Source organism: Meriones unguiculatus (genome assembly GCF_030254825.1).
Source record: "Meriones unguiculatus strain TT.TT164.6M chromosome X unlocalized genomic scaffold, Bangor_MerUng_6.1 ChrX_unordered_Scaffold_31, whole genome shotgun sequence".
In the NCBI taxonomy this organism is placed as follows: domain Eukaryota; kingdom Metazoa; phylum Chordata; class Mammalia; order Rodentia; family Muridae; genus Meriones; species Meriones unguiculatus.
Window position 1 is genome coordinate 4892986 of NW_026843707.1, and position 24788 is coordinate 4917773.

General features: G+C 36.3%; 1 protein-coding gene across 7 annotated transcripts in view; it reads right to left on the reverse strand.

Moving 5' to 3' along the window:
- Positions 1-24788, reverse strand: part of Dmd (dystrophin) — a 2365055-nt gene that overhangs the window by 1871311 nt on the left and 468956 nt on the right. For all 7 annotated transcript variants that reach the window (XM_060376797.1, XM_060376795.1, XM_060376794.1 and 4 more), the window contains exon 7: positions 20449-20567. In XM_060376797.1, the coding sequence (XP_060232780.1) occupies positions 20449-20567 (119 nt within the window). The remainder of the gene's footprint in view (positions 1-20448; positions 20568-24788) is intronic.

Consider the following 24788-nt stretch of genomic DNA (forward strand, 5'->3'; position numbering starts at 1 on the left):
CTACTTTTATAATAATCAAACCCATAAAATACCATAGTTTGTCCAGGGTTCAGCTATGAAATATATATATATATATATATATATATATATATATATATATATAAAGAGAAACCTTCTAAGCTGTTAGAACATCACTTGCAAGGACTGTGAATCCTATAAGTATAATTATGCTAATATACATTTAAAAAATCAGAGGTATATGTAAGAAAACAAAACAAAACAAAACAAAAAAACAGCCTTAGCAGGAAAGAGCTCTTGTAATACTATGAAAATAAATTTGACTTTGGATGCAAAGTTGCGCATTTGTTAAAAAATTTGTGATATCTTCCTAAATTATAAAATAGTAAGGCACCACAATGGACTGAAAATTCCAGAAGATGATAGTTAAGGAATCAGGATTAATTTATATTTTAACCTTTTAAAATAATCTTTTATTTTTAATATGTGTATTACAGGAAAAAAAAACACAATAATCCAAGAACTAAGTCACCCAGGAACAAGCAGCTCAGTTCAGTGTGTCCTAGACCCTGTAATTGTGCATAGTCTAATAAATTAATTAAGATTATACAGGAATTATCATGCTTTCCCTCACATCATGAACATTGATCAAATAAAAACCCCATGCTACATGAGTATTTTGATAACCAAGAATACACCATGCCATCTCAGTCTGTCAGACAAAATTGTAATCCTGTCTTACTTGGCAACAAATATTCATAGGGGACAAAAATGGCAGCAGGTCTCTAGATAGATTTACTGGCAAAGTTAAACTTAAATTCTGTGTTCCCTCAGCCTTCAGCTTACAAGGAATCGCCAAGCAACAGACCATACTAAGTTCAGAATTCCTAAATTCATCACCAGATCTAAATACTAACATATAGGAAAGAAGCCTTGTCCCCTCACAATAAATGAATTTTTATGGAGCAGTTGGAAGACACACCTATGACAGGGGCTCTCAGGATGCCAGGTTCAACACAGCACTGCATATCTTGCTTGGTGAACCTCCCTCTGCCTCTCCACAGTCAGTCTAGCAATATGAATTAACTCACACCATCCAGAACTTTTCTGTCAATCCTACCATATCCACTGACTTTAGTTTTAACCATATGTTCTCTCTTAGGACATTTATAAAATTCAGATGTGGAATAAATTCAGTGCACAATAAACACATGATAAAACCACTTCTGAGAAATATAGTCTTGCACTGGTTTGAGAGCGAGGAAGAAATAGAACACTTTTTTTTTCTTTAACTGATTGAATTAATAAGTTCACATGATAGTCAGGAGAAACTTAAAAAAATATCTTTGGGATGATAGTAATTTAGATGTAAATTTCTTTGAGGAATGTAAAAGAATCAGAGTTATGCAATCAGTTACAGTTTATATTAAGACACAATTGACATTAATGTTATAATTGAAACATTTGTGTTACTAAGTTTATTGATTAGTTCATTACAAATAGTACTGAGATTTCACTTTACACATTTTTGAATGTATCTAAATTGTCAATTTAATGTAATTTAAAGAGATTAATTATTTAAAAGAGTTCTGACTCTACTATCAAGGCAGACATAGGTGATTCATGTTGATAAACAAATTCCTTGCACTCATCCATGTGTTTAGAGTACAAATTAAATCATCACTGAAAAAGACTTATCCATCAAAGAGCAGAAAGCTAATAAAAATGATCATTCCAATTAAACTCTTTTGCAAGTTTTTTTTATGTCCAGCCTTATATATTTTATTGGCAATATACATTAACCTTTTATAAAAGCATATTTTCTATATATATATCTCAATAGCTTAAAACTTGAACCAAAGTTTTCTTGTAAATGTTGGCTTAAATGGGTTAAATCAAGCCAGGCATGGTGGCTTATACCTATAATCTAGCACTAAGGGAGAGAGAGACATGTGCATTTCTTTGAGTTAATCTTGGCCTGGTCTGCAAAACAAGTCCAGGACAGTCAAGACTATACAGAGAAATTCTCTTTAGAAAATAAATTGTTTAAAGAGTTTTTTTTTTCAAGTTAAATGTGGTTAATTATGCTAAATTTAGTGTGTATTAATGTAATTCTTAACACTGCAGGGGGCCTATGCACGTGTGTGGATGGATCTATAATGAAATCTGTAAAAGTTAGATTATGTGTTAGTGTGAATGAACAGCTTTGAATATGAAATAAAACAGTTTTCTGGATTTTTTTAAAAGTCCTTTATGTCCTGTCACTTGACACTAGAAATCATGTTTTCAGTGGTAAACAAACTGCAATAAGTATCTTAGGCAAATGGACTGTTATTGAAGCCAATCTGTTTATGCTATTAATATGATAAACCCTGAAGTTAACTGAGTGATTTGATTAATTTACATGAATTAATGGAATCAGAATCTCATCACCTGAAAAATATTGCTGTATCGAATTGTTTTATTTCACCTTTATTATCCTGTGAGTTAGGAAAAGAAGTATTTCTTTGCAAATAAGTCATTAACAGTCATGTGAGTTAAAGATATTCATAGTAGTTGAGAAAGTAATATCCAACCCATGATGACAAGGCACTATAATACTAAGATCATGATAAGAAAAATTAATAGGAGAGCAAAGTCAAGTACCACTTTACACACAACTCATCTTACTTGGAAATATTTAACAGAATGAGAGTTATAATGAAGTACAATTCTATCATAAACATGTCTGGAACTAAGAACAGTAGGAAAGATTGAGAACTGGAAGCAAGGAGGGAAAAATATGAAGGTAAGAAATATGAGAGAAGAGGGAAGGACAGGTAAAAAGATAGATAAGAGCTAGAGAGTTATGTAGACAGGACAAAAGCTAAATCCTTTAATCCCAAGCAGAAATTTTGTTGACAAGTCTTATATAACAGGTACAACAACAGAACAATTAACAATTATGTTAATTATGTTCTAGTAACTGAAGGTTTGAACAGTATGTTTAGTCAATCATTAAGGAAGAAAACACTACAGATATAAATAAACTTTTGTATAGTAGATTCTTGCTTTTATTGTTTTAAAATAAATATCACATAGGAAAAATGTTCTATTTGTGGTTATTTGCCATCTTAGCCACATGATATTCTTTATTGATATTTGGGAAATTGTATTGCAAATACTCTACCTCAGACCATTGAAATAGTTTAAATATAATCTTCCTCACATGGTATTATTAAACATTCCTGTTAGAAATAAATTGATGTTTAAAAAGAGATAAACCCAAAATTGATCTAAGATACATTTTCATTGCTTTCTTGGCTAGAATAAATTAGTTTAAGTCTCAGTCTTTCCATTCATAAATGAAATTAATTGCTCTCAAATCACCATGTACAAAAGTGCAAAATGTGTGCAATCAATAGGATGGTTGTCATATTTGAATTTAAATTGTGTTTACCAAGAAGTACTTTGTGTATATGAGTTTCTGTTACTAACAACAAAGTACAGTAATTCAGAATACAGTGGCTCTTTTTTTTCCCCATTTACATTCTTGTGGCCCCTTTCCTCCTCCCTTCCCAATCCTACCTTTCCCCTCCCCTTTTATGATCCCTTTCCTATCCAACTCATCTCATCAAATTACATCAGGACTGAGTATGTCCTCTTTCTCTGTAGACTGCCAAGGCAGTCCCACCAAGGGAAAGTGATCTAAAAGTTAGCAAGTGAGTCCAAGTCCAATGCAGTTCTCACTCCCCTATTAGAGGACCTAATTGAAGCCTAAGGTTCCCATCTGTTAAATCTACTGTAGAGGGTCCTTTGAAAGTCTCCACCCAACAAGGGATTGAAGCAGATGCTGAGACTCACAGATAAACTCTGGACAGAGCCCAGAAAGTCTTATGGAAGAAGTAGGGGATAGAAGGACACAAAGGAGACAGGAACCTAGTAAAGAGACCAACAAATCTAAAAAAATCTGAGCCCAGGTGTTCCTGCAGGGAATGATACACCAACCAAAGACTATGCACAGAGAGAACCTAGACCTCCTGCTAAGATGTAGCTGATTGACAGCTCAGTCTCCATAATGGTTTCCAAATAAGGGGAACAGTGACTGCCTCTGTCATGAACACTATTATCTGCTCTTTGATCACTTGACCCTGGCAATGTGACCTTGCCAGGCCACAGAGAAAAAGGATCCAGGAAGTCTTGATGATACTTGATATGCTATGGGCAGATGGCAGAGTTGGAAAACTCCCCCTTTCAGTGGACTAGGAGAAGGAGATAAAAAAGATAAGGGAAAGAGGGTGGGACTGGGAGGGGTTGAGGGAGAGTGGTTCAATAGGGATATATAATGTATAATTTGTAAAAAAAAATATATATATATATACACACATATGTATGCATGTAAACAAATACAGTTTATTTGAGAAAAAAAAGGAAAGGCTACACCCACAAAAAAATTAAAAAAAAAAACTGATAAAAAAGACCATAGATCATCATTTTACTAGTGTTTGGTTCAAAATGCCCTGAAAACACTGTTTTTATGGTATCTGAACATAAAATACTGTACAAAAGATGACAAAAAATGTACCACAATTTCTGCATCCATTCTTCAGTTGAGGGGCATCTGGGTTGTTTCCAGCTTCTGGCTATTACAAATAAAGCTGCTACAAACATGGTTGAGCAAATGTCCTTTTTGTGTACTTGAGCCTCTTTTGGATATATGCCCAGTAGTGGTATGGCTGGATCTTGAGGAAGCGCTATTCCTAGTTGTCTGAGAAAGCGCCAGATTGATTTCCAGAGTGGTTGTACAAGTTTACATTCCCACCAGCAGTGGAGAAGGGTTCCCCTTTCTCCACAACCTCTCCAGCATGTGTTGTCACTTGAGTTTTTGATCTTGGCCATTCTCATGGGTGTAAGGTGAAATCTCAGGGTTGTTTTGATTTCCCTAATGGCTGGTGAGGTTGAGCATTTCTTTAAGTGCTTCTCTGCCATTCGGTATTCCTCTACAGAGAATTCTTTGTTTAGCTCTGTTCCCCAACTGAAGAATGGATGCAGAAATTGTGCTACATCTACACAATGGAATATTACTCAGCAATGAAAAATAAGGAAATCATGAAATTTGCAGGTAAATGGTGGGATCTGGAAAGGATCATCCTGAGTGAGTTGTCCCAGAAGCAAAAAGACACACATGGTATATATTCACTCATATAGACATACAACATAGGACAAACCCACTAAAACCTGTGCATCTAAAGAAACTAAGCAAGAGAGAGGACCCTAACTAAAATGTCCAATCCCCATCTGGAAAGGCAAAGAGTATGGACATCAGAAGAAGAAGAAAACAGGAAACAACCTAGGAACCTACCACAGAGGGCCTCTGAAAGCCTCTGCCTTTCAGACTATCAAAGCAGATGCTGAGCCTTATGGGCAACTGTTGGGCAAAGTGAATGGAATTTTAGGTAAGAACTGGGAAATAGTAAGAGCTGGAGAGGACAGGGTCTCCACAAGGAGAGCAACAGAACAAGAAAATTTGAACACAGGGAACTTCCCAGAGACTCATACTCCAACCAAGGACTATTCATGGAGATAACCCAGAACCCCTGCACAGATGTAGCCCAGGGCAGTTCAGAGTCCAATTGGGTTACATAGTAATGTGAAGAGGGACTGCCTATGACATAATCTGATTGGCCTGCTCTTTGATCACCTCCCTCTGGGGGGGAGCAGCCTTACCAGGCCATAGTAGAGGACAATGCAGCCACTTTTGATGTGAACTGACAGACTAAGATCAGAAAGGAGAGGAGAACCTTCCCTATTAGTGGACTTGGGGAGTGGCATGCAAGCAGAGGGAGGAGGGAGGGTGGGATTGGAAGGGGAGGAGGGAGGGGCTTATGGGGGGATGCAGAATGAATAAAGTGTAATTGATGAAAAATTTAAAAAAAAAGATGATAAAAAAGGAAGAAGCTCTCTCTTCATTTTCTGTGTGTCTCCCTCAACTTCAGCCTACTTGGCTTCTGGGAAGTACTATTTATCTATTTATTTTTATTTCTATTTTGACTAGAATTATTCAACAGTAAAAAGAATATGTCTATTAATATCTTAATATTAATAAAATCACCTATATCATCTCATTAAATATATATCCTATTTTTTATATTTAAAGATATTATATTTTTCATGCATGTAGAATTTCTTTTAATTTTCTTGTGTATTACTTAATATAGGAAGTTCCATCTCACATTTATTTAAATATGTGTTCATATACATACATACATATATACACATATACATACATAATCCTATTAAAGAATTTTAGTATGCCCCTAGAAAAATCTTATATATTCTTTTTTCCAAATTTTTATTTTTATATTAGTTACAGTTTTTTCACTTTGTATCCCAGCTGTAGCCCCCTCCCTCATTCCCTTCAAATCCTTACCCACCCTCCCTCACCTCCTCTCTGCCCCTCTCTATGTCCCCTGAGAGGGGATGTCCTCCTCCCCTTCCATCTGACTCTAGTTCATCAAGTCTCATCAGGGTTGGTTGCATTGTCTTCCTCTATAGCCTAGTAAGGCTGCTCCTCCCTCACGGGGTGGCAAGAGGTCAAAGAGCCAGCCACTGAGTTCAAGTCAGAGACAGTCCCTGTTCCCCTTACTAAGAAACCCACTTAGATACTGAGCTGCCATGGGTTATGTCTGAGCAGGCGTTCTAGGTTATATCCATGAATGGTCCTTGGTTGGAGAATCAGTCTCAGAAAAGATCACTGTACCCAGATATATTTGGTCATTGTGGAGCTCCTGTCCTCTCCAGGTGTTACTAAATCCCCCTTCTTTCATATGATTCCCTGCACTCTGCCCAAGGTTTGGTTATGAGTTCAACTGTAATAACATAGCAGTGACTAGTCAAGGTTAGCTATACTATATGTTTGCCCATGAATAAAAGAATTGTTAAAAACTAACTTTCAGGATAAAAGTTAAAAATAGTCAAAATGATTCTACTCAGTATCCTCTGTTCAGAGAACCAAAGGCTAAGAATATTAATCACAGTTCTCTAGATTTCTACATTTTCTATCAGTTTTTAAAAGTCTCATTATTCATCCGATCTAGTCTCTGATATAAGTAATGCAAAATTATTTAAATTTGTTTAGACAGAAATTTCTGAATATTTCCCTAAAGGCTTTTGTTGCATTTATTGTAGGCAAGTGAGATGGAAAAGTAAGTGTACTAGAACAGCCCGCTCCTTTGCTCATAAGAGTCTGATATGTATCAATTTGTACATTTCAGTGTCAACATACTAAAATTTAATATTAGGAAATAATTCCATTATTACTAAACTAGCACTATTAAATGATATAATTTGTTCTTAATGATAAATTTTTGAAACATATTTAATGTGTTGCTTAAAATATCAACTATTTTAACAGTGACATTTCTTTAATTCTTTTTAAAATTAATTGTATTTATTTATGCATTTATTTTTATTTATTTATTTAATGGCATTTATTCACTGTGTATCCTTGCTGCAACCCCCTGCCTTATTACCTCCCAGTCCCACGCACCTCCCTCTTCTCACCCTATGAAATTTCCCTAGTCCCATGATAGCGGAGGACCTCCACCACTTCTTTCTGACACTAGTTTATCAGGTCTCATTAAGGTTGCCTGCATCATCTTTCTCAAGGCTGCACTACCCCAGAGGAGGTGATCAAAGAGCCTGCCACTGAGTTCATCTCAGAGACAGTCCCTGCCCCCCACCAGGGAACCCACTTGGAAACTGAGATGCCATGAACTACATCTGTGCAGGTGGTCTAGGACCTCTCTATGCATGGACCTTGGTTGGAGTATTGGTCTCTGCAGGGCCCCGAGGGCCCAATTTTTTTTTTTTTTGCTCTATGTCCTTGTGGAGTTCCTTTCACCTCAAGGTATTTAGATCTTCCTATTTTTTCATAAGGTTTCCTGTATTCTACCCATTTTTATTCTATCTTTATTGTTACTGTTACATATTATAATGTAATTACAAATAATTGATAAGTGATTAACACAAGGTAAAATTCAAAGAAATATAATATAAACAGAAACATTGCTAATTATATCAACTAGTCATATATATATATAAGCTCTGTTAATATTGCATAATAATTTGTATGCAGAATATATAATATGGTTAGATTATAGCAATATTCTTTCTTTGAATAAAAAAATCAGCTGGAATTGTGTTATTGTAAATATCTTGAAACATTTTTACTGTTAATTAATTAATTTATTTATTATGATTTATTCACAATGTGTTCCCACTGCAGACACCTCCCTCCTCTCCTTCTAGTCCAAACTACCTTTCCTCTTCTCCCCCTATGCCCTTTCCTTAGTCCCAAGATGGGAGGTGGGGGACTCATACCCTTCTACCAAGAAATCAAGGACCCATGAAAAGGTGAAATCTAAGAATAATAAGAACTAATGAAAAACAACATTCCAGGCTCCAAGGTCTAGAAAATATATTCAAGAAAATCACAGAAGAAAAAGAAAAAAAAAATTCCCAACTTAAAGAAAGAGATGACCAAACATATAAGAGACCTACAGAGCACCAAATGGATGAGATCAGAAAAGAAACTCCTCAATTCACATCATAGTCAAAACACTAAATCTATAGAACAAAGAAAAGATATTAAAAGCAGCAAAGGAAAAGAGTCAAGTAACATATAAAGGTAGACCTATCAGAATCACACCGGACTTCTCAACAAAAACCATTAAAGCTAGAAGGGCCTGGGCAGATGTCATGCAGACATTAAGAGACCACAGATGCCAACCAATACCACTATACCCAGCAAAGCTTTCAATAAACAGAGATGGAGAAAACAAAATATTCCATGACAAAACTAAAGTTAAGCAGTATCTACACAGCCACCCAGCCTTACATTTTCTAGTATTTTAGAAAATACTAGAAGGAAAACTCCAATCCAACAAAAACAACTATACCCAAGAAAACATAGAATACAGATAAATTCAAAACAAAAATTAAAAGAAAACAAACAATGAATGACAGTAACACCACCAACTGCAGAATAAAAGGAACTAACATTCATTGGTCACTATTATCTATCAACATCAATGGACCGAACTCTATAATAAAAAGATACAAACTAACAGAATAGTTTAAGAAACAGGATCCAACTTTCTGCTGCATCCAAGAAACTCACCTCTGCAACAATGATGAACACTACCTCAGATTAAAGGGGTGGAAAAATGTTTTTTAAGCAAATGGACCCAGAAAACAAGCTGGGGTAGCTATCCTAACATCTAATAAATTAGACTTTCAACCAAAATTAATAAAAAAAGATGAGGAGGGGCACTTCATTCCCATCAAGGGAAAAATCCACTAATAAGACATCACAATTCTGAACATCTATACCTCAAATATAAGAACACCTACATTTGTAAATGAAAAATTATTAAACCTGAAATCACACATTAATCCTAACACCTCTATAGTGGGAGACGTCAACACTCCACTCTCACCAAGGGACAGATCATCTATACAGAAGCTAAATAGGGAAATAATGCTACTTACAGCAGTCCTAAATCAAATGGACCTGGTAGATGTCTACAGAAACTTTTCACCCAAATTCAAAAGAGTATACCTTCTTTTCAGCACCTCATAGAAACTTCTCCAAAATAGACCATTTATTTGGTGACAAAGCAAGCCTCAACAGATACAAGAAGTTTGAAATAATCTCTTGTATCCTATCTGACCACATTGGACTAAAGCTGGACCTCAACAACAACAACAAAAAAAGCCTAAATGCAAATGGAAACTGAACAACTTGCTACTCAGTAACAGCTTGTTTAGGGAAAAAATAAAAAATTAAATATTTCCTAATAGTCAATGAAAATGAAGGCACAACATGGAAACATGGAAAGCAGTGTTCAGAGGAAAATTCATATCACTGAGTGCCTTCAAGAAGAAATTTGAGACATCTCATACAAGCAACTTAATGGCTCACCTGAAATACCTAGGAAAAAAAAAGGAAGTAGACACACCCAAGAGGACTAGACAGCTGGAAATATCCAAGCACAAGGATGAAATCAATAAATTAGAAACAAATAAAATAATTCAAAGAATTAATGAAATCAAGAATTGGTTCTTTGAAAAAATCAACAAGATAGAGAAACCCTTAGCCAAACTAAAAAGTAGAGAGAAACTATTCAAATCAGCAAAATCATAAATTAAAATGGGGTACATAACAACAGACACTGAGGAAATCCAAACAACCATTGGGTATTACTAGAAAAGCCTTTATACCACAAAATTTGAAAAACTAAATGGTAGGGACAATATCATTCATAGATTCCATTTACCAAAATTAAATAAAGATCAAGTAAATAGATTAAAGTGTCCTATATCCCCCAAGGAAATAGAAGCAGTCATCAAAATCTCCCTTCCCAAAAAAGCCTAGGGACAGATGGTTTCAGTCCAGAATTCTTCTAGACCTTCAAAGAAGAACTAATTCCAAACCTCTTCAAAATATTCCACAAAACAGACAGAAGGATTATTACCAAACTCATTCTATGAAGCCATAGTCACCTTGATACCTAAACCAGAGAAAAACTCATCTAAAAAGAGAACTTCAGACCTAACTCTTTAGTGAACATTGATATACAAAAATACTTGCAAACTGAATCCAAGAACACATAAAAGATAGTATCCAACATGACCAAGTAGCCTTCATCCCAGGCATGCAGGGGAAGTTCAATATTTGGAAATCCATCAGTGTAATCCACCATATAAAAAAGAAAAGGAAAAACAAACAAACAAACAAACAAACAAAAAAAAAAAAAACATGATCATCGCATTAAATGCCAAAAAAGCATTTGACAAAATCCAACATCCATTCATGTTTCAAGTCTTGGAAATATCAGGGATACAAGGCACATACCTAAAAACAGTAAAGACAATATGCAGAAAGCCTATAGCAAACATCAATCTAAACAGATAGAAACTTAAATCAATCCCACTGAAATCAGGGACAGGGCAATGCTGCCCACTCTCATTATCTCTTCAACATAGCACTTGAAGTCCTAGCTAGAGCAATAAGACAACTAAAGGAGATCAAGGGGTTTCAAATCGGGAAGGAAGAAGTCAAAGTATCACTATTTGCAAATGATGATAGTAAACATGAGCGACCCCAAAAATTCAACCAGAGAACTCCTTCAGCTGTTAAGCACCTTCAACAAAGTGGCAGGATACAAAATCAACTCAAAAAATAAAAATAAAAAATAAAATCAGAAGCTCTCGTGTATACCAAAGACAAAAGAGCTAAGAAAGAAATTAGGGAAACAACAGCCTTCAAAATAGCCACTAATTACATAAAGTATTTTGGTGTGACTCTAAACAAGGAAATGAAAGACCTGTTTGAAAAAAAAATTAAGTCCCTGAAGAAAGAAATTGAAGAAGTTATCGGAAGATGGAAAAATCTCCTGTGCTCATGGATTGGTAGGATTAACATAGTGAAAATGGCCATCCACCAAAAGCAATCTCCAGATTCAGTGCAATTCTCATCAAAATACATACACGATTCTTTAAAGACCTTGAAAGAAAAAAGAGAAAGAACAATTCTCAAATTCATATGGAAAAACAAAAAACCAGAATTGCCAAAACAATCATGTACAACAACAGATCATCTAAAGTTATCTCCATCCCTGATGTCAAGCTGTATTACAGAGCAATAATAATAAAAACTGCATGGTATTGGCATAGAAACCGAATGGTGAGTCAATGGAACTGAGTAAAAGACACAGAAATAGATCCATCTAACTACATATATAGTTTATATTTTACAAAGAAGCCAAAATAATATAATGGAAAAGAGACAACATCTTCAACAAATGTTGCTGCTCTAACTGCATATCTACATGCAGAAAAATGAAAATAGATCCATATTTATCACCCTGCACAAAGTTAAAGTCCAAGTGGATCAAAGACATCAACATAAATCCAAAAACACTAAATGTGTTAGAAGAAAATTTGAGGGAAAGTCTTGAACTCATTGGCACAGGAGACAACTTCCTGAACAAAACACCAACAGCACAGGCTCTATGATCAACAATCAATAAATGGGACCACATGAAGCTGAAAAGCTTCTGTGAGGCAAAAGACACTGTTGTCGGAACAAAACGATAGCCTACAGACTAGGAACTAGGAAAGCATCTTCACCAACCCTATATCTGACAGAGGGCTAATATCCAGAATATATAAAAACTTAAGAAGACATACAAGATAGGATAAACCTACTAAAATCTGTACTCCTAAAGAAACTAATCAAGAGGGAGGACTCTTGCTAAAATGCTCAATTCCTATCCAGAAAAAAAATAAATAAATAAAAGAACTTCAAATATCTGGAAAAAGAAACTGAAGAAGATATCAGGAGATAGAAGATGACCAATGCTCATGTATCAATAGGATTAACATAGTGAAAATGGCCATCTTTTTTTTTTCCACTTGAGGATGTTTATTTATTTATTTATTTATTTACTTTTTCTTTTTTTTTTTTCTTTTTTTTTTTTTTTTCAGTGCAGTTTATTCAGGAACATTGAATAATCCTCGGACCCCGGGGAAAGCCAGCCCACAGCTTAAATAGCCTCTGGGTAGCCAACCCAGGCGTGCCACGTGGGCAATGCAGATAGGTCCACATACATGGAAGCAAGCCAGATCCTCGGCCTTAGCCAAATGTGGAGTTGTTCGTGACAGAGAGCACTCACCATCGGGAAGGTGGAAGGCGGAAACCAGCTCCATCTTTAAGGCATAGCATTCCGCAGCTCTCTACAGTTCCCCCTTTTTGTTTTAGACGCATCAGGCAAGAGTAGAGGTCTGATCTCTGATATTAGAAATAAATTGGGACTTTGTACCGATGTTCATTTAGGTGTCATCCACCCAAAGAGCATCAGACCCGTCAGATACCTTTTTCTCAGAGGCGGGACCTAGGGCATCAACCCGCATGCCATCAGACATGCTCTTCTCTGGGTCCAAAGTGGCTATATATGCAAGATTAGAGTCTCACAACAGTATGATGCAGCCATGATCATTCAGGCCTTTACAGCCATTGAAGCAGGACATTCTCCCCAAGCATGGTTGGATAAAAAGCGAAAATGGCCATCTTACCAAAAACAATCTCCACAGTCAGTGCAATTCCCATCAAATACCAACACACGTTGTTATAGACCTTGAAAGAACAATTCTCAACTTTATATGAAAAAAAAAAAAACAGAATACGTAAAACAATCCTGTACAATAAAATATCTTAGAGATGTATCTCCATCACAGATCTCAAGGTGTAATGTAGAGTAACTGCAATAAAAACACCACTGTATTGACATAGAAACACACTGGTTGATCAATGGAATCAAACAGAAGACTCAGAATACCATACACATAAGGAAACTTAATTTTTGACAAAGAAGCCAAAATCAAACAATGGAAAAAACACAGCATCTTCAACAATTGGTACTGGTCTAACTGGATGTCTACATGCAGAAAAATGCAAATAGATCCATATTTATCACCCTACACAAACTTAAAGCCCTAGTGGATCAAAGACCTCAACATAACACCAGACACACTAAATTTTTAGAAGAAAAAGTGGAGAAAAGCCTTGACCTCATTGGCACAAGTGACAACTTCCTGAAGGAACAACAACAGCACAGGCTCTAGATCAACATTCAATAAATGGACTTCATGAAACAGAAAAACTTCTGTAAAGCAAAGAAAACTGTCACCAGAACAAAATGACAAACTACAACTGGGAAAGGATCTTTACCAACCCTATATCTGAGAGGGGGCTAATAGTATCCAGATTATATAAAGATCTCAAGAAATGAAAGAGCAACAAATCAAGCAATCCAATTAAAAATGTGGTAAGTGCTGAACAGAGAATTCTCAGTACAGGAATATTGATTGGCAGAGAAACACTTAAAGAAATGCTCAAAGTCCTTAGTCGTGAAGGAAATGCAAATCAAAATGAAGATGAGATTTCAACTCACACCCATCAAAATGTTTAAGATAAAAAACTCAAGAGATGATGCATGCTAGAGAGGATGTGAATGAAGGAGAAGTCTCCTCCTTTGCTAGTGGGACTATAACCTTTTACAACCACTTAGGAAATCAATCTGGTGCTATCTCAGAAAATTAGGAGTAGGGACCTCAAGATTGAGCCATACCACCCTTATGTATTTAACCAAAAGATGCCTCACTATTCAATAAGGACATTTGCTCAGCCGTATTGGTAACAGCTCTATTTTTTTAGTAACCAGAATCTGGAAAAATTCTAGGTGTCCCTTAAAGGAGGATTGGATACAGAATGTGTGGTACATTTACATAATGGAGTATTACTCGGCAATTAAAAATAAGGAAATCATGAAATTTGCAGGCAAATTATGGGGGCTAGAAAAGATAATACAGAGTGAGATAACCCAGAAGCAGAAAGACACATATGGCATATACTCATTTATATTGAACATTAGTCATAAATACAGGGAAGACATAGCAAAATCAATAGTCCTAAAGAAGTTAAACAACATGGAGGACTCTAGTCTAGGACTCTAGGATTAAGCATGAGGATGCTTAATCCTCATTCAGATGGTCAAACAGGATAGACCTTGGAAATAGGAGAAGACAAGGAACAGGACAGTATCCATCCACAAAGGATCTCTGAAAGACTATATCCACCAGGATATCAAAGAAGATGCTGAGATTCATAGCCAATTTTTGTTCAGTGGGCTGGAATCATTATGGAAGTAGAAGGAGATAGAAAGATAAGGAGGGGACAGGACCTCCACAAGAATAGCAACACATCCAAAATTTCTGGGCCTATAAGGGCCTGCTGAGACTTAGACTCTGAACAAGGACCATTCATGGTGCAGACCTAGACCACCTGTTCAAAGGAAGCCAGTAGGTGATGAAGCAGCCAGCACTGATGAGTCTTTATAGTTTATAGGTTAGGGTCAGATAGAAGGGGAACAGGTCCTCCCCTATCAATGGAATAGTGAAGGGGCATAAGGGGTGAAGAGGGAGGATGGGTAAGACTAGAAAGAGACTAGGGAGGGAGCTACTGCAAGGATACAGAGTGAATAAATTGTAATAAATAAATAAATTTATTTTAAATATATCATGCAAAGGTAAGACAGTCTACTAGACTCAATTCTATTAGAACCAATTCTTGAGAAGAAAACTTTTAAACCAGATCAGAATGGTAGAAGAAATAAAAAGGATGAGAATAGAATCTCTATTACCATCTTCCTAAAGTGAAAATGAATTATATTAGAAGTAAACTCTAATTTATTTGTAAATATCATTTTGAAGATAAGAAAATGATTCCCAAAGCCTTATGTGTTTATTGTTGTTGATCTCCAAATTTAACTGTGTTATCAATTTGCTGTTATTCATCTTAGTTATGCTGGTAAATAAGTTAAGAGCATTTCCATGTAATGTTGCATGTCTTAAATGGAAATAACATTTTACATCAATGTTTAAAAGTTATCTAAAACAAGCCTATTTTATGCCTAAGGTATTTTTGTATTCCTTTAAAAGAACATGTTCACTTTGATATTCCAAGGAAATGCAAACAAAACACGCTCTTCATACAGACAGTTGTTTCTGGATTGGCAGAAAGAACAATTTGCTTGAAAATCAGAAAAAGAAAGAATGTATATAACACCCAGGGAGTTTGGGGAATGCAAGTATCATAGAGAAATCATGATAAGAAGTATATTGTCAGGTTCACAATAGGATGTATTTGAATGATACAAACCTTTTACATTTGTGAGAAAATGCATGAATTATTAAATAATGTCATGCTAGACGTACTTATTTTGAATATGTTAACATTTAAGCTCACTAGAAACAACTCCTGAAATTGCTTATGCAAATGACCATTTGTGCTTATTTTAAAAGGCAAATCAACTGAAAAACAAGCCTCAGATCTCTCACCACCAGTTAAGGTCAAAGGAAAAGTACCAAAATCCATCTAGGCAAGGGAAAACCTCCAGCATTTAAATACGTTTTTAATTACGAATCAATCCAGTAAAAGGCATTTCTTCTAAATTTCAATCATTATTTGGAAAATATTAGCTTCAATCTTCCAATAGTATATCTGTCCATAGACATAAACTGTTTCATTAATTTCATATGATAGATATGAAATGAAAACTGTTCTATGGTGAAAACCTGGTATTGTCATGCATAATCTAAAACAACAATATTTGGCTAATTAAACTTGTGATATTTTCAGAGGTATTTATTATATAGGATGTGAAAAAATATATTAATTTAATGAATTAGATTCACTGAAAAGAACATTATAAGTATGCAATTCTGAAAGATATTATTGTGTTTGTGAATAACAAGTCAAGCAAACATTTTTACCTTATTTTTTTTTTACAAAAATAATTGATTCAATATCTTGAAAAATGCTGAAAAGTAAATTTGTTGTCCCTAAAATAGTGGGAGTTGTTTTTAATGAGATTAGCACTATTAAAGAAAAGCCTCCTACTCTGCATGGGAACAATAGAAAATGTGACCCAGGCAAGATACTACCCAACAAAGCTTGCAATTTGGACAAGGAGAATGCCTATAAGGTGTTTGAAACTTCTGAGGAAGAAACAACATACAAAAACTTCTGCTAATGTGATTCAAGGAGACTAAAGTCCATTCCAAGCTATTACCAGAACTTGGCAATATTATCATCATAGTTTGGCTTTGATGGCAGAAAATATGCAAGTATGATAAATATTCTTCCTCCATGCTTTCAAAAAGCTGCTTAGACTAGCCAACATGTGATGGAGCTGATAAGAAACTGTGGGAGGCTATTGCATGAACCTGTGATGGTAAAGCCTGAGTTTCAGTGGAGACTGCAAAATGTTGAAGACGAGATATCTGGGAATGAGAATTGAATACAAATATCGGACATATGTTTCAGATAGTAAAGCTGGAGAGGTGGAACCATTAAGCCCCTTAAAAAACTGCTAGAATTAGGTATCAGACATTTGGTGCTCTACCTGCTCTACTTTGTTCTTGCTTGGTTCACTATTTCTTCACAAAGCTCCCATGTAATCATTTTGAAATTACAATCTATGTGCTATTCATATATGAATATATATGCATGCATATCTGTGTGTGTGCGTGTGTGTGTATGAGATAGAGAAACTTTGAGTCTTGAACCCAGGTCAAATGTCTAAGTGAGGTGCCTATTAACATATCAAATGTGACACTGGCCATCAGATATTCCCAGCATCACTCAGTTCCTACCTGTTACAGGGTCTCCCTTGGTGGCATACCATTTTTCTTACCCTGAACTTCTCCATTCCAGTGGATGAGCTGTCTCTGTCCACAGCTTCTTTGATTCCAATGTAACCCATCCATTTTGATTACACAGCCCTTTTGGCCCTCTGTCCTTTGGGTTGCATTTGTCTCTTAACCTCCTGGTCTATTGAAGCCTGAATCTCTCTCTCTATCCCCTCCCATATCTCCTCACATGGCCCTACTCACTCTGCCATTATGTCTATTCCTGACTCTTCCAGATGACTCTTCCTTGTCTAGTTTCATTCTTTTATGTATAATAAAAAACCTCAAACTATTAGGAGCAGTCATGCCCTTCTTTGTTTTTCTTAATCTGGTGCAAAAACTGTAGAAGTGGCATAAATGAGTTCCCTTCCAAGGGACTTGGCCATTCTGAAATAAACTGCTGACCTGACTGTCGTATGCTATGTACAGATCGTTTGTTTCTGCTGGATTTTTGTATCCCATAATCAAGATTCTGATTTTTAAACAGTTTCCTCCCTCCACAAGAAAAGAGGTGTTAGAGTTTCCAGGTAGGTTCCTTGGGAAGGAATAGAAGGCTGAAAGCAACAGAGAGACACTTAAGATGCACACAGTATATACTCACTTATAAGTGGATACTAGACCTATAAGATAGGACAAACATACATAAATCTGTACACCTAAAGAAGATAAACAAGAAAGAGGACCTGGAGTAAGATAATCAATCTTCACTTAGAAAAACAAATGGAATGGACATTGGAAGTAGGAGGAAACAAGTAACAGGACAGGAGCCTACCACTGAGGGCCTCTGAAAGACTCTACCTAGCAGTGTATCACAGCAAATGCTGAGATTCATAACCAAACTTTGGGAAGAGTGCAGCAAATCACATGAAAAAAGGGGGAGTTAGTATGACATGGAGAAAACAAGAGCTCCAAAAGGACCAAATATATCAGGGCACAGGGGTCTTTTCTGAGACTATTTCTCCAACGAAGGACCATGTATGCATATAACCTAGAACCCCTGCTAGGATGTAGCCCATGGTAACTCAGTATACAAATGGGTTCCCTAGTTTGGGGAACAGGGACTGTCTCTGACATGAACTTAACAGCTGCCTCTTTGACCACCCCCCCACCAAGGGAGTTGCAGCTGGCACAGAAAACTTAACCAACTGTCCAGAGGTAGTGAGTTCATGGGTCTTAGAGGAGAACCTACTACTGGCACTTTACGAAAACAACACAATTTCCTATGGCATTCTTAATACTTAACTTTTAACTCACAGATAATTTTAACTCTCACCCTTCATAAAAGAAGTTACTCTTTACAATACTCTTTACAATAGCTATAGACCATTACAAAACTCACAATTTTTGAAAATGCAAATATCAAATAATCCTAGGTTGTCCAATGCCAAAAGATATATCTTTAATACAACCCATAAACTTAAGGCTAGGAAACAAGAAAATAATGAAAAGATTATGAGATGTACAGATTAAAGAAGCTAAGCAAGAAGGGGGACCTTGGGTTAGATGATCTATTCTTACTCAGAAAAACAAACGGGATGGGCATTGGAAGAAGAAGAAAACAGGAGACAGGACAGAAGCCTACCACAGAGGTCCTCTGAAAGACTCTACTCAGTAGTGTATCAAAGCAGATGCTGAGAATCATAGCCAAACTTTGGTCAGAGTGCAAGGAATCTTATGAAAGAATGGGGAGATAGCAAGACCTGGAGAGGACAGGAACTCCACAAGGAGAGCAACCAAACCAAAATATCTGGGCCTAGGTGTCTTTCCTGAGACTGATACTGCAAACAATGACCATTCATAAATATAACCTAGAAACCCTGTTCAGGTGTAGCCCAGGGCACCTCAGTATCGAAGTGGGCTCCCTAGTAAGGGAAACAGAGACTGTCTCTGGCATGAACTCAGTGCCTGATTCTTTGACACCCCCCCCCCCGGGGAAGGAGCAGCCTAGCTAGGCCACAGAAGAGGACATTGCAGCCAGTCTTGATGAGACCTGATAAGCTAGGGTCAGATAGAAGGAAAGGAGGATCTCCCCTATCAGCGGACTTGGAGATGGGCAGGGAGGAGATGAGGCATGGAGGGTGTGATTTTGAGTGAATGAGGGAGGGGGCTACAGCAGGGAAACAAAGTGAGTAAACTGCAATTAATATAAAGAATAAAAATTTAATTAAAAAAAGTAAACAGGTTTCATATCTGTAACAATGAAGAGTAGACTTTGGATAATATTAAATTTATCAGTAAAATGTGATCTTTTAAGTTATTTCTGAGAATTTTCAGAAAAGAACCTATCACCAACACTTCAGGATATCCTGTTTGAGAATTCTTTAAATATTAATAGTTTAAAAATTATTTAACTATCAGTTTCTATTATTCTTCAGCTTCTGCCTAAGTATTAGTTTCTATTATATTTCAAATGCCACAAATTTTGCTGCTTAAAATTCAAGAAGTGTGATAATGCCTCAGAAAAGTGTTAACAGCCTAATTTCACAAAGTTTGCACAATGTGAAAGTGTTTCACTATTTAATATAGGTGTTCAGAAAATGTGGATTTGTAACTTCAGTGATGAAGATGTAATTACTTAAGGGTAATATATTAAAAATATAAATGGTATGTAGCTAATGAAGCCAAAAGTTGAATAACCGTCCAAATAAGGAGCTCCACAGAATGACAAATTATAACAGAAGCTGTGCAGGTATATACATCCTGATTTAAATAATAAACCATATTGCATTTTATAAAATAAATTAGCAAAATTGGCAAGAGCAGATATACTAACTTCACTAACAAGTCTTTGGGCAGAATAATTAAATAAATATTTGTAATGATTTGGAATCAATGTTTTCCAATAAAATATTCTCAATCTATGAATCACATACATTGTAAATGTTTGTTTGCTTTTGTTTCTCTTTTTGACCTCCAAAAGTTTTATGCTTCAGTTTTAAAATTTGAATATTAAAAACTGTATTTATGAACAAATTTCTATTATTGGATAGACATAGCATTTTTTCATACTTTTAGAAAACAGGAAAACATTATGGAATATCACTTTCCAAATTTTCTTATTATTGAGTCAAGGTCTCATTCTCCATAATTTTTATTTGTGTTTACTATTTAGAAATATCAAGTCTGTGTGGAACAATAAGCAATAAATAAAAACAAATTATAATAAAAATTAAGGTAGTCCAGAAGTGCACCAACCTTCAGGATCAAGAAGTTTTTCTATGCCTAACTGACATTTGGCGATGTTGAAGGCATGTTCCAGTCTTTGTGTGGCTGACTGCTGGGAAACCACACTATTCCAATCAAACAGGTCTGGCCTGAAACACATACACACACAAACAAATACAAATATAAATTAATCTACAATGCACTATGAAATTTGTTTCAATTCAGACAAGATATTTTTTAATGTCCAAAGTCCTTAAGAATTAGCTGTTGTTATTGCCTTTGGTGGTTTGAATGAGAATGGTCCCATAGGCTCATATGTTTGAATTCTTGGTCCCTTTTAATTGAAATTGTTCAGTAAGGATTAGAGGTGTGACCTTGTTGAAGTAGGTGTGGTCTTTTTGGAGGCAGTGTGTCAGTGTGGATAGGCTTTCAGGCTTCAAAGTGATGCCAGGCTCACTTTCTCTCTGACTCTTCCCTGCAACTTGCAGATCAGATGTAAACTCTGAGCTACTGTTCCAGAAGCATGCCTTTCTGTCTTCCATTACTCCCACTATGAAAACCATAAACTAAGACTATGAAACTGTGAGCAAGTCCCCAATTAAATGAATCCTCTTATAAGTTGTCTTGGACACAGGGTTTCCTCACAGAAATAGGACAGTAACTAAAGCATTGTCCCTCAATAATATTTTAACTTACATAAATCATTTTAGCTTAGAATATTTAACATTGATCGTGATATGTAATGAAGAAATTTTGTGAATTATGCCACAATTTCTTCAAGGAAAAAGGAAGAATTATTATAATTTTTGTATTAATAAAAATGTTATTCTTTTCCAATCTTAATAGTGGAAGATGATCATTTACAGGTAACTCCTAATTTCAAAAGTCTGTATCATATCCCTTTGTTGAACTTCTGTTAATTCATCCCCACTCATAAACCAAATATTTCATGTTTTGTGGACATAATAGGACTACTGCACTCATGTACTATTATTGTAGTAATGGTTGCCTGGAGAAGATCTTCAAAAGGTGAAATCTATCAATATTCCAGCATAGATGAGGAGTAGTCCAAGAGCTCCAACACCTAGCTGAGGACTATCAAAAATTGGTAGCTGCTAGAAAAGGACACTAAGCTTTTGATTGTCTGTTTGTGTTTTTTTAGATGTGTGGTCCTTGAAAATTTGACCAAACTCCAGTTGATGATCCCACACTCATGTGCATATAGACTGTTGCAATCATACTCACTGAGTTAGAAAAAGAAGGGAGAATTAACTCCCTAGCTCCTGAGCTATGGGTGGGATTTCTTGTCTATGCCTACCTCTTGCTGGGATTTTGCTAGCATGAACTTTCATAGATTTGTTTTTGTTTTTGTTTTTGTTTTTTGTATGCTGTTACAAATTCCCTATTGTGTCCTGAAAATACAGTTATCAGCAGGTCTATTTCTCGAAATCTTTCCACCCTATCTTCCACAGTCTGTGATCCCTTAGCCTTAAGTAGATAGATGTGGTATTGATGTTCCATTTAGGGCTGAAAGTTCTTTAGTCTCTTATTCTTGGTACATTAACTTTTTGTGAATCTGTGTGGTAACTTACATCTACTCTAAGAAGAAGTTTTTTGTTTGTTTGTTTGTTTCCTGAGAGTTGAGCTGTGCAGGACTCTGCGGACACGGCAGCAAGTCATTGGGAGTTGGTTTAAAATTATATCCATTTAGCACAATAATAATGAATGGCCCCTTACTGTTCTTTTCCTACCAGCCAGTAACATTCCATAGCTCTCAGTTAGCAGTGCTGCCTCTTTTCCCACTGCCCCATCTATGCTGGAATAGTTATAGACCTTATCTTATGAAGATTCTCTGCCGACAACCATTGCTATAGTTAATGAGTTCATGAATTCAGTAGTCCTGTAATGTCTAGAAAACTTGAAATAATTGATTTTGCAATGAAGATGAATTTGCAAATATGCTAATTTATCTTATTCGCATATATCCATATATATGTGGGGGTGGGGTTGTGTGTCTTACATATATAGGTTCTTTTCCATGATAAGAGTGCAAGGGATGTGTGAGGCACACTTTAAATTCAGTCAGTAAGAACTTTTTCACACCCTTAGCATTTGTGCTGCTATTGCAGCAATAGATCTATCTTTCCAGTCTAGTTGTTATTGTAATTTAAGGTTATTAAATTACAATATTGGATAATATGGATAATACTTTTCTCCTCTGGTAGTTTGTAAAATTCCTATCAGTATTATCTTCTTGGTTGGTATCAGCTTGATTTCTGCATGTTCTGTTATTCAAGTATGTGGTATTATCAGCAGCAGGGTCTTACCATTAATTTGTGGACAATAACCGAGGAAAATGGTAGTAATCTTTTATGTTTGAGGGTCTATGAAACCCCTACTGGCCATCAACCCCACAAAAGGCAATTTATTTCTGGGACTGGGATTCTTATTTGATAGCTGCTGGGATAGAAAAAGTAATTTTGTTTTAATATTGTGACCCCTGCTAGACAGATCTTAATCCAGGGTGAGCATTACACTAACAACAGTTGACCCTGGAAATGACATGGAAAACTGAATAGAGTGTGGCATCAGTAAACAGCAGAAAGAGTGCTATGGGTGCTTGTGATTAGATTCAGTCCTTGTAGCGACCAAGATGGTGGCTATAGCACAGGTTCACATGCGGAAAATAGGCTGGACCTCAGGATCTGGAAACCTGTAGAAAGCTAGAAGTGACTAGTAATATGAACAAGCCACTATGCTAGGACTGCCACTGTCTGTTCTATACAGTCCAGACACTACTAGTTTTGGAAAACAATTATCTTCTGCAAAGTAGCACTGGCAAGTCTACCTAGAAAATGGAGGAGGAGTTGGTTAATCATGGTATGCAGAGGGGTGATGTAAGCAGTACAAAAAAAACTGTCAAAATTGGTTTGCTGAGGGAAGGATTATCCGGGTGTGAGTCTAGATGCTATGCAGTGAACAGAAGCTGATAGTAGTAACAATCCTAGAGGTTGCTAGTGGAGTAGAGGAATACAGGCTGTGAAAGCTAGAGTAGATGCAGCATTTTGTGGGAAAAAGGTAATTTTGTTGAGGGAATACTCAAAAATTTGAACACTGGTATAGACATATAAAATATGAATACGTGATAGAGTGTTAGCTATGCAATGTGCATTTCCACTACTGCAAAGGTCAAACAGACAGACTACCAGGACACTGACTGTAGATCACAGCCCAGTTCTAGGTGGATGTGGAAAAGAAATATCAAGAGGATTTGCATACAACACTAAAACCTGGAGGAGGACAGTAGAAGTGTGAGTATGGAGTAGATTGATAGAGGGAACAAAAAGGTTCCAATGAGTGTGTACAGGTATTATCCTGTGGGCAGCCTAAATCTTGGCTACATCTCAAGTGGAAATGATGGATCTAGGCCAGCGTATGAGGTTTGAGGCTCTTTGGAAACCTAGATGTTGAGTCTACATAGCACAGTTGATCAGAATTGGATAGTGTATTGTCTGTGCTATCTGAGCTAGTTCTAGAAAGATGTAGAAAATCAAATATTTGGTTGTAAGGAAGTAAAAAATATGCTATCTCATGAGTGACAACATGAGAAGTTTGGGTATAAGGTGGGGTTTGTGGGTGCTTCCTGATGCCTGTCTGTATGTTGGATACAGAACAGGAGTAGATGGTTGAACTAGGCCTCTGTATTTGGCACTCTGATGAAACCCACAGTCACTAACAGCATGCAAGAGTATAAGACAAAACTAGGCTAGGACACTCGCATTGAGAAATAAGATATATTAGGTGGGGTGTGGAAAAGCAAGAACATAGTGGGGCAAATAGTTACCTGTTTAGACACTGGGGAAGGACATTGGAAGTCTACATTAAGAGTAAGGTCATGTATGCACAGCAAATTTTCTACAAGTAGGTGCAACTACAGTAGGTTCTAAGGGATCCTAGGTATTGGCTACAGCACAGGAAGGGGTGACGAGGTGATGCTGGGTTTTGAGACTTGTGGTCCTGAAGAAGGACAGAAGTCACTACTGGAAGGTTCAAGCTGCTGTTTCATGATGGAACAGAGGCTGTTGTCTCCATATTAGATAACACTGAATATGGAAAAACAAGTGCTAATTGTTGGGGTACTTACCTGTACAGACCCTGAAAACTGACAGCAGAGGGAAATAAAAAAATTGAGTATGAAGTAGAGAGGTGAGGGAAGCTCAAAGTATCCTGTGTGTAGATGTATACAGGATTTTACCTGAAGGGAGCCTAGATATAGATTGTAGCACAACCTATATCTGTTATTTGGACTAGGCTGGTACTGTACTGGGGATTTTGTTAAAGCCTAGATGTCAGTACTGCAATGCAAGGAG